Below are 17,621 nucleotides of genomic sequence, written 5' to 3'. Positions count from 1 at the left end.
CGATTTACACAAGACACTCTGGGTAGGATCTACTTCCCTGGCAGCGGCAATAACTCCCTATGAGCCTGTCTGCTCAGACTTCAATCTCTGGGCCCTAAGGAGCTGTTGGAGGACTTTGATGTTCTGTCTAAATGAATTGACTGTGCTTCTTGATACAGCCCTCCAGTCAACTGACTCCCCCCACCGATTCTGTCACCTGTGATAAACACCACGTGTGCTCGGCGGCACCAAATTCTGGATCACATGCTCAGAAACAACTTTGTAAATGACTGGAAAAAAAAAAAATATGATTGTTGTTTCCCGCCTCGCCCTATCTGAGCAGAAGCCCTTTGATGTGTGAGGCTGTATGTGAGCAAGCAACGCTGGGCTGGTTTTTGTTACCTTACAGCCCTGCAACATCCAGTAGGTGAGCCTTTATGTTGGATGCCCCTTCAGGGCATGGTGTTTGTTAGAGTCTGGGCAAAGGCAACAACTTCCAAACCACTTCTATCATTGCATTTTTTTTCTTTTTCTTAAGAATCAGAGCCAGAGAGCTCTGCATACAAGCTTGCAACTTCACTGACTTGATCCAAACAAGATCTAAGGCTTATTGAGGAGCACCGGTGCACGGCTAAGGAAGTACAAATGTGCTGATAGATCTAACATGGGACTTCTAGTTTGTCATGATGTTTGCTTTGAATATGGATAAGTACTGACAGGAGCCATAATGCATGAAAAATACAAAAAAAAGTACATGTCCCAGTGCTAAAGATAGCATTGAGTACAACCAATTGATGACTAGCAAACACTGCAACGGATGATTTCAATCAAAGAGTGGGGCAGAGACGGTGGTTAGAGGAAAACAATACTTATCCGTCTAAGCTTCAGCTTGGTCAATTCTCATTTGACTAAATCCAATTACCATTGATTCTGCATCTTCTTAAAGCCGAGGTTTAGGTTTTCCTTGATAGTGCAGAAATCTTAACTCGGATGAAGCGGCAGTATTTAACCTATTACAGCCTCCGATGAAGCGGTTGGGTTTTGGAGGAAAGTACGAGTTCTACTGGCGAAGGCATTGATCCTCCCACACCCTGGGTTTTCCCAGCGTGTGCAGCGATTCCTGTGCAAAGCCTCTGAACACTTCTCTCTCTCCTCCAGCGGCGATGGTGCTCCTGAGCAAACCTGACCTGGATCGAGCATCTCATTTAGTCAGTGGGCCCTTTGATGTGGATTCAGTGCTGCAGTGCATATCATTCGTGTTTGAAGGTTCAGCTTCCACAATACAGCAGGGTTTGAAGTTTCACATATTGCAGGTGCTACAATGTGATAATCTGGGAGCCAGTTATGCATTATACATTTTTCATAAAAGAACACCATCACCTGAAAGTGAAATGTGGAAAAGTCAGCGCTTCAAGGTATATATTGACAGAAACTGTTTCTGAGACTTCTGGGTGTGGGACGAAAACACTCTTGTTATCTTGAGCATTTCAGAATCAGCACTACATCTTCCCTCTAAAGGGGGTAAATATCCAAATAAACAGAGTAGAATAACATTTGACTGGAGTCTGCCATGCCATTATAAGACCAATTTTAGTTGACTGAACGCTTCTCAGAGGGCACAGAGGGCATGACGACTCTTCCTCCAGTAAGGGCCAGCAATAAAAATCTCTTGATTTCACAAGAGTTGATACACACCTTGGGGCAGCTCCTTTGGTGGCTTCTTAAATAAAACATGAAAAATGCTTGTCAAGATCTATGTCTTAACTGAGGCGGACCGAACTGACTCTATGGCTTAAGCTACTGTAATGACAAAATCTCTGTTGAAAATTCTGCAATTAAAATTTTCAAGGTTAACTCTGGTGGAAAAGTGAGTCTAGCGGTTTTTAAAATCCAACTGCGTGGAGCACACAAGACTTAACATTTTAGAAAAAGAGAGGAGTTGTTGCTCAAAGAATAAAATCAAGTTGGCAGTTAATGTCTGTGAGTGACTGAGGTTTATGCAAACGCTTCTGATCTTGATAATTAAAGAGTGTTTGCATGGAGGTACACAGCTCCGCGTCTCTCTTTAAAGGATGTTTACTGTCTCCAAAGCATGGAGATGGTGGCAGCCTGAGGGTCTGCCTGCTATCTTTTCCCTCTCTCTGTATCTATCTTGTCCTAAATACACACACACACACACACACAAGCACTCATACACTCACACACAAGCGCATGTGTACAAACACTGTATGAACTCTACACACGCTAATGACACGAACAAACGAAAACCCACACACAAGAAAGAGTCTACACTTCCACAAACATCAGCCTCTCAATTAGCTTCTGCACTCATTTCTCCTTAGAAGACAATTATTTTTCAGCTGGTTGCTTTTTCTTTGTTTATTGTGAACAGACCAAAGCCTTATCAGCAGCTAATCACTGCATGTCAAATTCACAGACTTACTGCAGTCAGTTGTTTTTTTTGTTTGTTTTTTTTTAAAAGGATTCAGTGAATAATCTTCTCAAGTTCAGATTGCCATTTTAGATTTGGACAATCACCAATTTCTTTCAGATGCTCAAATCTGTCTAACAGCCAGGGAGAAGATCAGCATTTATTTTATATAATTTGTTGTGACATGTTAATTGCATCTACTTGTAATTCTCTCTAATTGATGTTTGATATGTCTCAGGAAATTAGGCCAACTAGATAACACTGCAAATATTATGAATTCTGCCCGCCTTTCTCTTTCCATGGCAGGTCTGATGAATTCACAACACCTAAAACTGTAATGTGTCGACATGCTGTGCAGCTATGCTCTGTATTTCCAGGACTGCCAGGCTGACAAATCTAAGATTACAAGCATACCACTGTATATTCAAAACACATTCAGGTACACTGCAGAGAGCCAGAGAAGACTAACCTGGGCAATTTTCACTGAGTTCTGGGTAGAGCCACCTGCATGGTATTCAACTTTGCTCCTCTTGACAATTTCTTCAAACCTGAAAGAAAGTACAAGTAGTTTTTTTTTTTTTTTTTTTTTTACAAAAGATAACATTCAAGGTTAATTAGACCAGACCTGCTGATAGAGTCTAAGTGAAAATTGCGGATACAACTACCTATGACATCAGCATTGTTTTTAAAAACACATTACAACATGCCTAGGAGGAAGGAGGAGATTTTGTATTTTATAAGCACCACAGATTAGTCAGTATAAAACCCATTAGGAGAGGTTGCACAGTTGAAGAGCAGCTGTGAACATAAAGCATATGAAAATATCCATAGTGAAATTTTGAACAGACATTCTTGGTCTCCAGAGGATGAATCCTAACAACTCTAATGATCCCCTGACCTTTTTATCACTATCAACATCATATTTTACAGTGAATCTTGATCAGCGGTAATTTGAGCTGGACTAACATAAAGTGCTAAAATACAAATATTAGCATCGTAACCTGCTAACATGATAAACACATCTTAGTAAACCAACAGCACATCTTAAAGTTAGGATGCCTACCTGTTAACATACTAAAGCTAGCATGCTAACATGCCAGACTGAAATATTACAGGGTTAGGGTTAACATTACTGAATTTAGCATGTTGACAGAATCTTTGCATGGTAACGTGTCAAACTTACATAAAGCTGCACTAATCAATATTTTCAATGGATCAAACGACAGCGAGCAGGTGAAAAGCTCTGATAAACCCACTGAAAACACGACTACTTGCCAAGCACCGAATGGCAAACAGACAAAGTAAGCGACTAGCTGGTATAGTAGAGCATACAGCAGCTAAAGAATCAAATATTTCTCACAGGAGTTGGTGGAGACTAAAACAGAGCTACAAGGGGAGGGAAATTTTGGACTTAACTAAATGAATTAGAAAAACACAAACACAACTCCAAATGAATGCTAATGTTGCTCTATGTTAGCCAGCATTAGCAATTAACATTATCATTATCATGCCAACATGCTAGTGTTAACATTCAGATTATTAATAGGGCAGTTGAGATAGTTAGTTAGTTTGTTTTTTATACTAGTTTTTTAATCTATTGTATTGACTGTACTTTTTGAATTACAAATGAATTACGAATTATCCGATGATACCTGGACACGCAAAAACAAATTGGCTTGATGTCTGCAGACCTGTTCGATATTCAATCCAAAAAGGAATAACGATAAAACGGCAAAAACCAAAAACGGGCCGGGTTTGATTGGTTTTTCGTTATTTGATTCTGACACCAAAAACGTTTTTTTGTTTTTTGTTTTGAAATAAATAACAGACTTACTGTTTTTTTGGTTTTTGAATTACAAATGAATTACGAATTATCCAATGATACCTGAACCTATTGGATATCTAATGATATCAAATAGTTGATGTATGCACAAAATCATGGGGCTGAATCTGAACTTTATCTGAACTGAACTTGATGTTATTTAACACTATTAATTATATAAAACAATACGCTTTATATATGCATGTTTTCATACAATTTAGCTGTCAATGTTAATGTTGTAAAGGTCAGTTTGGTCAACTTTGCATTTCTATTAATAGTTAGCTAAAAGTATGTACTTTTAGCTAACTATTTCAACAGTTGGCTAAACAGTTGAAATAGTTTGCTTAAGTAACAATTACTTTTAGCTAATATATCTATTATCTATTCTCACCATTTAGCCACTTAGCTAATTCAACCATTTATCTATTACTTTACTATTTCAAACCATTGATGTTACTTTTAGCTGACAATAGTTTATTCCTTATTTTTATCTGTTAGACCTTTCAGCTCACTTGTTAACTAATTTCCCAGATTCTCAGTCACAAGACAGTGTTCAGATGTTACAGCTTACTTGTGGATATATTTTTATATTTGTATCTTTTCAAACGAATTAAGCGATCTTTCCACACACCCCTGGTAACAGCAGAAGTAGCCCTAGTTGGGAATCACCAGGTTAAATGATCGATTTATTTTTCTTTCCTGGCTGTAAAGAAGACAGCAGTATGTTAACCTTGCAGTATAATAAACCTGCGATTTTTGCCATCCTTCAACTGTGACACTACAGTTAAAAGTTTTTTTTATATAAACTGCTTAAAAATAAAAAGAGGCAGAAAAAAAAAAGCAGCAAGCAAATGCTGGATTTCGTTGAATGGGATACTTGACCACAAATGTTGCTGGAGTTGAAAAGAGGCAGTTAGGGTCTAAATGTCAGCTTGATAAAAGCAAAGGAGGAACATTGTCCACACATGGTTGCAGTTAGCCATACAGTATTAAAGCAAGATGAGTAGAGAAATTTACTTTTGAGGAACTTAAACTGCTTCCTCAAATGGATGCAAGAAATAAAATGAACTATTCATCTTTCACTTGGCAGAGATAGGCCATTATTTTGTGTTTCATAGGTGATATTTTCAATGCAATTAGAAAAACAAGTTTTACAATTTTCTTGTGTACAAAACCCCCATAGCCATATAAATTGTTTAGGGAGAGGCTGCATCTGATGTGATGTCTGAACCCTACAACAAAGTTTAAAATGACTGTAAGAGACTAAACACAATGAGTCAAGAAAACAGACATGACACTGGGGGATGGGGAGTAAACACGTTTTGAAACATAAACCACAGGAAGACACTTTGGTCTACAGTGAAACACTGTAGACAGTTCTATTATTTCGGTATTTTCCATCGCACTGCAGTTTCAGACATCAATAGCTTCAATGCTTATGTGTAACGTGAGGTAAAGCTGGGCTATACTGCGAGATAGAGTCTTTATCTGGGGAGCTGAGAACATGAATAATGTGTATTCTCCACATCGTTCACACAAACAGCCTCCCAGGGGGCTGGCTATATAAACGTGTCCACCCTACTAAGGAAATTGACCTAACTGCAGTCAAAATGATACGCTGCATTAGGAGGTCCTTGGCTTTTTTTTCTCAACTGCAAATTGAAGACTGTCCATTTGTAAGTGTATTTACATCAGGGAAAAAAAATCCAATGACATGGTAAATAGTTCAAGGTGCACCACACCATTCCCACTGGCGTTGTGTGTAATTCCACCTTAAATTAACTGAGTGAGAGGAGTTGTTGAGAAAATGCCTGAGTGTAATCACAAGGGGGGCTGGTTATGTAAAGGCTTTGCTACACAGTGCCAATGCATTCCCTTTTTAGGATTAAAAAAAAAAACCTTTTCATGGGAGGTTAAAGGTTGCATGTTTGAAACTTGAATTTTAAGGTTGAATGTAGAAATATGTTTTGTCTATTTTAACACACTTTTAAATATACGCGCTGGAAACAGGAGTAATCTGTATGCAAACTGGATTGTGGCTTACCAACATATGTCAGCCAGAGGTGTTCAATACTTCAGCACAACCTGGTTTAACTAGGCATGGCCGAATTTTGAGCAAGTGTGAAAGTAACCTTTACTGCTTCAAAGAAAGTCTGCATATCATGTCTCAAGGCAAGGGGTCTACCCAGGGCAGAATGTTCCTAATAAAGAAAAAAACTTTCCATGCAAGTGGAAAATATGCTAACCGGGGAAAAAACTCCTTCCTGAGACACCTGTTATGACTCCTTGACAAAGGAAGAATTTGAGCACTGTGGGTGTTTATAACATGAAGGCAGCCGAGGGACTCCAGAACCCATTTCAAATAGACACCCAGCTTCTGAGGATTTCAGCCTTTTTTTCTTCCTAGAAGTATTTGCTCCACCTTTCAGTGCAGACAGCATGGGGCCCTGCTCTTGGACGCCTCGAAAATCCCATCCGAAAAGGAGCAGCTGCCTCGAGACCTTTACACCCTCAAACATCATGTGATCCCATAGTAGTGACACCGTAAACGGCCCCCTTGGCCATTTAGGGAGAGAAAATCCCTTTCCATCCACTGCAGTCTAAGCTCACTCGGTGATGGGAGGGAACAGAGAAAAAGAAATTGTTTTGAACAAAATGTCCTCAGCCAGTAACCTCTGCTTTTAAAACCCAGTGGTGTTGTTAAATGGAAGAGCAATTCCAACTATGCCATGCATTCCACTAATGTATGGACAGTCTGTGTTATATAACATGTGCTTTACAAGAGACTGCCCCTGACACTGTGGTTAAATACCACTCTTCACTAAAGGCACTGTGCTATTTTTCAATTTCATACCTTCCAATTGGAGACTAATAGAGGCACTTATTTATTCAGCTTAAATCAAATCATATTCAAATTAGGGGAATTAGTCTACTGAATGCAATATTTGTATTCAGAGGATATTGAGAGTCCTCCTCGAAAACTAATACCTCTACATCTCCGCGGCTTAACACATTCAAATTGTTGGGGCAGATCACACAAGTCAGGAACATCGTGTTGTTTACATTCCTGGGAATGGAGCCCCCACCGTTGTTTCCCATCAAGGGAAATATGAGAGCTTCCAAAGTACTATGAGTGTTCTCCGCTCCAAGTGACTCATGAGTTCCTCTCTCACCTCTCCCAAAAAATGAGCCTAGTAGATTATTTACATGAGACAATAATTCAAGATTTGCTCCTCTTAAGTCTCTTACATGGAGGGCAAGGCGAGCCCATTTACCCAATCCCTCTTCATTCGGCTTTGATGTTAGCCTATCTTGATAAGACCGGATGAGTGCCCTAAAATCCCCGTCGAGTGATTTCACAGGAAGAACAAGTCTCTGTTAATCAATGGCTAGATTGGATCTGGATCCTCGGGAGTGGTCCACCTGAAAGTCCTCCCAAGTGTTTGAGTGCACACCAGGGTAATTCATCGCTAATGATCACCGCGGCGCCCACTCTCCTCCGCGCTGTTCGTCCTTATTTAATTGCCTCGTTCACGTTTAAACAGCTTACAAATCACAAGGACAGGCAGGGAAACACGATCAAACAGCCCCTATCGCTAATCAGGGGAGGGCAAGGGAAGAAGTGAGAGGACTGGGACTCCTTTGCTGCTCTCCTTAGGGATTAGGAAGGAGGAGGGTTGTACAGGAACAGTAAATTATCTCTGCTTCAACTATAGTAGGCAGGTACATTTAAACAGGCAGATCCATCTTTCTCTTTGTCTGACACAAGCAGAGAGGGGGCAATACAGCTAAAAGGATTCAGTAATCCCAGTTTCAACAGAGGCACCTGGAGTGGAGACAGGTTCCACCATTGATTAGATTCCCCAATCAGTGTGTGGATCCTACACCAGCCTTCCTTGGTAGTCTGGAGGCAGTACAAGGCCTGATGCACAGTAATTGTTTCCATAGGTCAGGCAGAGGAAAAACAGCTTGGGGACGTGATGAAAGGGAGATGGAAAGGGTGAGGAATATTGTTGTTTTTCCCCCCAATTAAATTGTTTGTCAAACCCTTCACAAAGGGTTACGCAGTTTATCTGTTTAAAATCAATACGTTCGTCTCAGTGTGAAAGCTTGTCCCGACACAAGACAGGCCCATTAATTATTCTGTTCTGCGCGCTATCACCAGGCTGCTCAAGGTTGAGCCTTATCTTTTCTTATTTCAAATCAATAATTATCTTCTACCGTGCTCGCGCTCCCCCTCAGAAATAGATGTGCTTTTCATTCAATGCCTGTAGAGTGTCTCTCTCTCTCTAGCAACCGGTGAGGAACGCAGAATGAATAGGACATTCTTATCAGTGGAACATTAGGGCAGGATGGGAATAGATGGGCGAAGAATGAAGCACACAAAAGTACTGAACACAAATGAGTCATGATTCAAACAGTGAGCAAGGCCTTGTTCCCGTCCTCTGACATGTTTTTAATAGACTACAGTAAGGGATGAATGTTGATCGGCACAAAAGCATTACGATATCGCCATAGTTCAGGTATCTCAATCCATTTGGGTAAATCCCTATTCAGCTTCAATTCCCTCGGTGCAAAAAAAACAAAAAAACAACAAAAAAAAAAAAACGCCACGACTCCAGCCGCGGATAGCCTTTTTACATTATAGACTGGATGCACAATTAATGACTGCACAATTACATGGTCATAATGGGTGAGTAATTGCATTAGAATGCAGAAACAACAAATGTGCATCCCTTTAATAATCGGCCGATCCAGCAGCAGCAGCAGCCCATTTGTTGGCATTAACCGAGGACTGCTGTTTGTACTTAATTAGGCTGCACTCAAGGATTAGGCAATGGGGGCAAAATCTGGTCATGGAGGATGAGTTCATATTATTTCCTCTAAAATGTCACAGGTTTTTGGTTTCGCGCTGCAGAGGGTGGCGTTGTTTGTCACACTGTACTGTGTGGATTTGGGAGAGGGAGTGTGAGAGTGTGTGATGATATGAAAGAGAGAGAGAGAGAGAGAGAGAGAAAGAGGGACACATTCAGGGAGACAGTGGGAAGAGGGAGTGTGTAAGCAAGGATGGGGCTTCTGGTGTTCTCTTGAGGATTGAGATTTGAAGCCGGAGCACAAAGCCTTTGAGACGTTCCCCTTATCTTGGAGGTTGATACCAGGATCTCGGTGATTCAGAGCGCTCCGTGTGAATAATTCCACCAACACCCCCTACTGTGGGGACCATATGGCCCAGTGTGAACTTTAAACACACGGGGAGTGTTGCTGCTCACCAGTCAGGCCTATCTCTACCCCCGCACAGGCTAGGTGTAGAGAAATGATCAGCACAGATAGTATACTAACTAGCCTAGATGTATAAAGGCTGCTGCCATCAGTGGCTTTTCCTGTGTGGCTGCTGGGGATCAAAGATGACTAAAAATAGCCCTGAGCATGCTTTTCTGAACTGAACACGCTGTATGTACTGGCTGAGACGCCCACATTTTAATTATAAAACGCTCTTTAAAAAGGGAGAGTTGGAGGGAGAGGTGGGGAGGAGGAAGGGGTGGGGGGACGCCCACATGCACAGAGATGTGGATTATGTCTGTTACACCTCCTTTGACTTGTGATGTTTCCTTCTGGCACCACCTGCTGGCAGCTGCCATCAACAAGAGGCAGGAATTTGCAGCTCCAGCGAGGACGAGCCTTAATTATGATTGCATCAGCCATCTCTCATGATGCAGCATGCATGCTTTAAGTGCAGCGCAATCACCCTGCATCACGGGGAGTTATCCCATTCCATCGAAAAAAAAAAGAGAGAAAACAACAACAGCAGAACAAGATATGGGGCTTTTTTTTCTCTTTCCATTATTTGAAAAGTTTTCCTGTTTTATAATTGAACAGGTCTAGATCCACATTCCTTACAGCTGAGTACAGCCCTGGTGAGCATGTCAGATTCATGCAAGCGCCCCAAATCGTCAGATTCATGCATATCAATAAAACATCAAGAGCAGCGCGGTTGGCGGCTGAACATGTTTCTGATGTCTCAATTACCAGTTGAGTGCTATTAATCTCTGCACTCTCTCTTTGGCTCAGAGGTCGGCCGATGGATGCGGGCCCACGACCTTTGCCCTCAGCGGCAGGGGGAGTCGGATGTTCTGACCCCCCAGCGGGCCGGTGGAGGTGAGTTTAAGTACTGTAGTACAGCACTCAGCAACAGACAAGGGAGCTGGGAAGTAAAAAGGAGGGGGTTGTAATGTGTCTACACACTCAGTCAAGCATGAGTGCATCCAGTGAAGTGGCACCATGGCAAGCACATGCAGCTTCTGCACGCATGCTTGCATGTGAGCACACACAAACACACACACGGAGGGAGTGTTTCTCCTCCCTGACACACCAGGATAGCTCCGCCGGGGGTTTCAAGCACTCACGATTCACTCCGTTATATATTTTTTTTAAAAATAGGGGGGGGGGAAGGGGGTAGAGTCAAGTGTTTACAGAGCAGAATCTATCACACACACACACACACACAACCAGGAGCCAGAGTGTTTAGCATGTACTCAGTAAGAGAGGCCTTTGTTGTTTTCCTCCCAGTAAGCAGATTGAGCTGCACGTCAGCAGCAGGGGTGTGTAAGATGTACACAGACAGCGGGGTGTGTGAGTGGAGAGGCACCTCCACTGATCTCCTGTGTCGTGTGATGATGTGTGTGTGATGTGTGTCTCAATCCAGCGCTGATCCCCCTGAGTCAGCCCTGTCAGTGATATGAGCCTCCCACCCTCTCTCTCGCTCTTTCTCTCTTTCCGTCGCCATCCGGAATGCTAATAACAGCCAGCCACTAACGCTGCAGCCCTGAATTATTCATGCAGCAGAGGGTCACACGGCATAATGAGGAGTTTACTCTCATTCTGGATGCGATTGTGACGCTGCTAATCTGCATTTAGCACAGAGAAAGAGAGAAAATGAGGGAGAGAGGGGGAGTAGAGAGAGGGAGAGAGGCAGTGGGAGGAGGAGGAGGGGGGGATGAGCACTGATGAACTTAATTGCTGTGAGCAAACAACCTCTGAAAAGAGTCACGCCATCATCCAGAGATGAGAAAGTAAACAATTAATTATCGTTGAACAGAGGGAGCCATAAAACAAATGTTTGAACGGGACTAATATTCAGGAGCCAGCCGATCTTTTTTTTTTTTTTACCCCCACGGAGGTGACAATACACTCAGTGTAACAATGACTCACTCATTTGACACACTAATAATCATTAGCTCTAATATGATATGGTTAACAAGCCCAAGACGGTTTGAGTGGATGGTATATTATAAAACGCTGTGTGTTCTAAACAACCTGTAATGCCTAGTTATCCTGAAATAAAATGTCTATTTGCCCACATTATAATCTCCTGCAGAAAGAGGCGTGTTTTCATTATGTTGACATGTTGTTTCCTATGGAGCCTCCTTGGGGTAGAAACAGCAGGCTACTGTTGCCCCCTGCTGGACTTAAAAGGTATATGCCCCTTTTTCTATTATATTCAACACTGAGAGAAAAGTTTAAAATGAAATATCCATCTGCTGCTAACATAAATATTTTAAAGGCCTACGATCAAAGATAAAATGCAACATTGTGAACGAAAAATAGCCAGCACTTAAGTAGATAATACTGTACAACTTAACCTAGAATGATTTCATTTGTCTGATCATCTGAGATAAAGACAGTATCTACCCCAAATATATGTGAGTTAAAAAGGTAAATCCATTAAAGATATACCTTAACTTGGAGACATAAAACTTACATTTTAAGCCACATGATGGCAGCATTGTCTATAAAAAAAATGAGCAACATCTAAAGCACGAAGACCTGACAATATCAACCACGGTAATATAAAATGATACATGTCAAGACACGTAGACAGGAAGTCGCAGACAGCGTTTTGGTTAGTTGGTTTCCTCTCATATCCTAATTTCAAACCACCATGGAAATATCATCTACATAAAAGCATTTACAGTGCAAGAACTACGCATTTACTGGAATATAACTCACCAACTACAACACTGTATAAATGCTGTATAAAATACAAGTACTGAGAAGCAGCAGCTGCCTCATACAGAGCAAAGAGTGATGAGGTTATTGCAGTGCTTAAGATGGGGGCCATTTTGTCAATATTGGATAGTATAGATACAGGAAGAGAGAAATGAGAGAGGAAGAAATGAGAGGTCAACAGAGGTCCCGGGCTGGAAACAAACCCCGGTTCAAATTGTGGTTACATGGTATGCGTCTTAACCACTAGGCGTTCCCTAGACACAGGAAGTGTGTATTTACAGCAGAGCAGATCCTCTACTGTTTTTCAATAGGGCTGCAGCTAATGTTGCTAATATAATTATCAGTTTCCTGTATCTCTTGATTATTTCTTCAATTACACCATTAATCATTCACTCTTAAAATATACAGCATTGAAAAAAAAAATTCCCATCATAAGCAGGAATGCAACTAACATGTATTGTCATTATCAATTAATCTGATGATTATTTTCTAAATGAATTGTTTAGTCCAATGTCAGAAAATAGTGAAAAATGACCATAACAGGTTGATGTCTTCAAAGTGTTTTGTCCAAAAAAAAGAGTCCAAATTCCATTTGTGGTGACATAAAGCAGAGACAAGAAGTAAACTCATATTTGAGAAGCTAAAATCAGCTGATTGTTTGGCATTTTAGTGCAATAAATGATAAACGATCGTATTACACTGTTGATCAACTAATCAAATGTACTATTCGTTTCAACTCTAGTTTCCTTAGTGAAAAAAATGCTGATAGTTTGAATAAAAAGTGGAAATTAATAACTTAAAAAGCATTTAAAGCTAAATAAAAATGCATCAAAAGTCACAGTTGACACTTATTCAAGGAAAAAAAAAAACATTAAGTCCCCAGCCAGGACTAACAGCAATGTTGATGGTTTCTACTGTACAGCAGGCAATTTCTCAACCACAACAGGATTATATGGGCTCTGCTGTGACTAGATAATTGAATTCAGACATGGCCACAGTGCACTGCATCCAATGATCTCTCTCCCACCAGGGTGATGGGAAAAAAATGAATCGTGTTACACTCTGTAGATTCAGAGGCACAACAATAGTGTTAGTCGACTAGACTTGTAAGTCTGTTGTGGACTTTTTAGCAATTACGTTATTTGTCACAACACTTGAGCCAAGTTCTTCTTCATCCCTGGAGCATCGACCTTGTGAATGACCTCTTTGCACCTATTGGTCTGAAATTGATGTCGTTGATGTCAAACGTCATTAATGGGAATACTGTGGCTCATTATGGCAGCATATTAAGTGTTATACATTACCTGTACTGCTCTAAGTTAACGGACAATGTGATAAAAATACCACATGTACATGTGGATATAAATTGACAGACGTGATGGCGAGGTATGCTGGTGTGTGTGTGTGTGGTATTGGAGGGGACATGCATTGTAATGCATTGTACTGGGAATTAACCACCAAAGCCTCATGTTAATCCTGCCCTGACCTTGTGCAGAATGTGGAGGGAACGGTGTCTGTGGGGCTAAAGATAACACCGCTGCCTTTGTGCTGGAGGAGAACAACACTGCTGATGATGCTGCTTTGTGCCGCTGCTGCCACCCAAGGTCACATGTGTCCTTTTGTCAAGTAACAAGACCTGACAAGGTAGCCTATTGTAAGGTACAGACGATCTGATGTACTGATCTGTCTTTATACTCTATATGCATTATTTAGGTGCTTTAGAATTTTAAAATCACCACACTATGATTTACTTAGTGGCACTGACGCTTAAAACGTGTTACTTCTCAGGTCTGCCATTGTTTGATCAGCATGTGCTCTCTTAAAACTAGAGCACACAGCTCCACCAAGGGTGCACAATCCTCTAAATTTGTCATTTTAATAATATAAAATGTTTAGAAATGCTTAATCTGCATCTGGATTCAGATCTGCATCACGCACTACAAACAGCCACAGAGAATCAGGGATAAATGTGCCTGGTTTATTTCATTCAGGTAAGTGCATTAGTTCATGAGAAAACAGCAAAAATACCCAATAATAATATAAAAATACTAGTTGCACACCAAAAACATATCACTTGCTCCTTGGGGCATGGCTTAACTTTCCACCAAACTTCACTAAAACAACTTTTAGATATTCAAACAAACATAACCTCTTTGGCAAATGTAAAAAAAAACAAGGTTTACTTGTATATATTTGACAGCTTTAAGGCATTTTGTTTCACGGTCAAATCAATAATGTAATCCTAGTAACAAGAGCTATGAACAAGAACATGTGTCTATATCTTTGCACATGTTCAGGGCATATTGCCTGACCATATATTTAAAGTTAAAAAAAAATCTTGTGATATATTGGCCAATATTGACTTTCTTTACACAACCCATAACATAAATACACATTTTATATTTCTAAGTTGTTTTTTCTTAACAATTGCAACAAAGAAATGTACTGGGCAGGATGTTTAACCCCAACCCCTTGTTAATAAATAAACTTGTCACTGCTATCTGGTGGTCAAACTATAGAATGGTGACACAGTTTCAAATATATCTGTACTTCAATTTCTTGTTGTTTATCTGCTGCCTATATACAGTAGCGGTCAAAAATTTGGACACACTTTCTCATTCAAGTGAATGGGAAGGTGTGTCCAAACTTTTGACAAGTACTGTATGCTATTGATATACTGATATATATACAATAAGCAGAATATCGGTCAATATATCAGCCTGGTCGATTTATCAGTCAGGCTCTAACTCAGGTTATTACTCACTGTACCCAAAATAGTGCTCTCTCCGCCTTGTTAGTACAAGTAAAACTGTTCGCCTCACTTGTGTTAAGATTTGCAAAAGCATGGTTACAAATCTCAAATGAATTAACACAAATTAACATTAACAAGAATTTTTATGATGATGATGATGCTAATGTTCTTTCCTAAAATGCTCATGCCGTAGTTAATAACCAGTTAATGCCATTAGCTGGCACTGGTCCACTACTGCTGAATCAAAGTTTAAAGATGCAGGCTCGTGACCAGAAGGTCATGGCTTCATTCCCAGACCGGCAGGATGAATTTGGGTTTAGGAAATGAAAAAGCAACATTTGCTCCTCCTTTAATACCACTGGTGAGGTGCCCTTGAGCAAGCCTCTTAACCCCAAACTGCTCAAGTGCAGCTGCTCAGTGTCCAACAGATAAGAGTGTGGTTATCTTATATCCAACAGATAAAACTGTGTTTGTGCTAGGCGGCTCCGAGGTGTGAGTGTGTCAGAATGTGGAGCGATGAATTCCTTAAAAAGAGTATTTGTGCTCAGTGAATCGACCCTGGTTAAATAAAGGCCTGAAAAAAAATAATTTGTTGCGCTCAAGAGCAGCAACCATGTGGCAGCAAGCAATTTGGCTTCAGGCTATGTCTGAATAGAACATACAGTATTCTGGTAAGCTTCATCATTATCTTCTTAGTGAAGCTGAGAGTCACCACAGAGGCTGCAGTAGCAACATCCCCTTGGTAGAAGATGGGAAATTATTCATCACGACAAAGCTTTATAATAAAAATCATAATATTCACTGAAGCAATACCTGAACTCCGAACCAAGGAAGGTATGTTTTCAGTCATTCGGCTACTGTTTGTCTGTTACGCAGCAAGATTTTCTCAACATTGTGACACAATGTATGTGTCTATTTTTTCATGAACTGCTGTACTTAGTTGATTGTTTTAGTTTACAAAGAAAAAAAATTCTGTTGTGTACAATTTAAAGCATAAAAATTTTGTCAGTTTTGAACTCCAGATAGTCACATATTGTTTGGCATCCAGTTCATCAATTCCGGATAATTCCATTATTTTATTACAACAAATCAAACACACTTGCACTCATTTAGAAGAGGCAAGACTGAACAAACTTTTACATTTTCCTGAGGGGGGAGAATATGTGATTTACTTATCAGTGGCAAAACTATCTAATCCTCAAGACATCAAAGAAAATCCAAAAAACCTCTCTCTCTCACCATCACCTTACCTACAGATGGTTTACTTTTATGTCTGCACTAAATTAACACAGACAAATTATCTGAAAAGACACCATCTGCACTCTATCAAACAAAGAGAAGAGGACCATGTAAGGTCAGTGAGTAATTAAGTCTTGTTTCTGCTTTAATTTTACCAAGTCTGTTGTTTACAGTCTATGTTTTTAGAGTGCTGAGCGCTATTTTCAGGCATATGCAACTGTGTTTTCGAGGAAGGATATAATGTTACTGTTGCATCCACTTGCAGCGTGAAGGAGGGAGGGTCTGGAGAAAGAGCATGCACCCTTAGCAAAACCTTCTCTAAATAAATGAATAATGATAATTTATGTATCTAGTGTCAATCATATTGAATGCAGTAAAGATCTACTGTTTAGCCCTAAGCAGTAGTAAATTCAGAGATATAGTTTGGCACAAATTCTGTATGTGAAAAATATGGGTGTCAAGTCCGTCTTGCTATTTTGAGCACAGCGGACAGTGTCAAGATGGTAGTATGGTATGAATGACCAGTGTGTCCTTATTTGGCTCCATGTAATTTTAACACTTTGCGTTACACTACTGAAGTATGTGCTGTCCCAGTGAAGTTTTTACTCACAAGGCCTTGTGTTTGTCTTCAGCGAGGATCTGGTCATTCGGCTTCAGTCCGTACCTTTTAGGAAAGAATCAAAAAAATAAATAATGTCAGATGAGACACAGAAATATGAAGATGTCAGAGAAAACAAAAGAGCTACTTACTTGTCAAGGAAGTCCTTGTCCACAACGGCTGAAATGTCAAGCAAGGGATTTCCCATCCCAAAGAGTGTGTTTTCACTGTGTGGAGACAAAACCATATTGTATTACAAAAACTCCCACTCAACAGCTCTGAATGAACAGAGGAAACAAATAATCTGCTGTGATACAGAAAATCATCTGTTTCAGATTAGCTGAGTTAAATCAATGAAACGTCCTTTAGGTTTGATCCTGGGTTTCATTGATGGCTCTGTTACCTGAGCTCCTCTCTATGGTCAACACATGTTCGACACGCAAGACATAAAAACTACAAAAACACATTCAATGGCAAATTTATGAGCTTATAAAAGAATAATTGTTTTTTTTGACTCATCTTGACTATGACTCATCGCCCCTCATGCGCTAATGTAAGACAACCAATGATAGAGTTTATTTTTTTTCACACCCAGATGGAGATTAGGCAAGTGAAAACAGGCATTTTAGCATATTGGAAAGATCGAAATAAAGGATTATCATTGTCTAAAGAGAACTGGTGTCAATATTCTCATGTACAGGCATCAGTCACTTATATGTCATTTAAAAGGACAGTGGTTCTACGTGGGGTCCAGGGACCCCCAGTGGGTCCCCAGCAAAAAGGGGAATAATTT

General features: G+C 40.3%; 1 protein-coding gene across 3 annotated transcripts in view; it reads right to left on the bottom strand.

Annotated features, from left to right (window-relative positions):
- adkb (adenosine kinase b) overlaps positions 1-17,621 on the bottom strand; it is a 108,773-nt gene that overhangs the window by 87,877 nt on the left and 3,275 nt on the right. For all 3 annotated transcript variants that reach the window (XM_044337595.1, XM_044337593.1, XM_044337594.1), the window contains exons 2-4: positions 16,981-17,055; positions 16,841-16,894; positions 2,880-2,958 (exon numbers count right to left, since the gene is read on the bottom strand). In XM_044337595.1, coding sequence (XP_044193530.1) covers positions 2,880-2,958; positions 16,841-16,894; positions 16,981-17,055 — 208 coding nt within the window. The remainder of the gene's footprint in view (positions 1-2,879; positions 2,959-16,840; positions 16,895-16,980; positions 17,056-17,621) is intronic.

The sequence above is a fragment of the Thunnus albacares genome, chromosome 20 (assembly GCF_914725855.1).
Source record: "Thunnus albacares chromosome 20, fThuAlb1.1, whole genome shotgun sequence".
Taxonomy (NCBI): Eukaryota; Metazoa; Chordata; class Actinopteri; order Scombriformes; family Scombridae; genus Thunnus; species Thunnus albacares.
The sequence above is the reverse complement of the archived record's forward strand: the minus strand, read 5'-3'. Positions and strand labels throughout refer to the sequence as shown.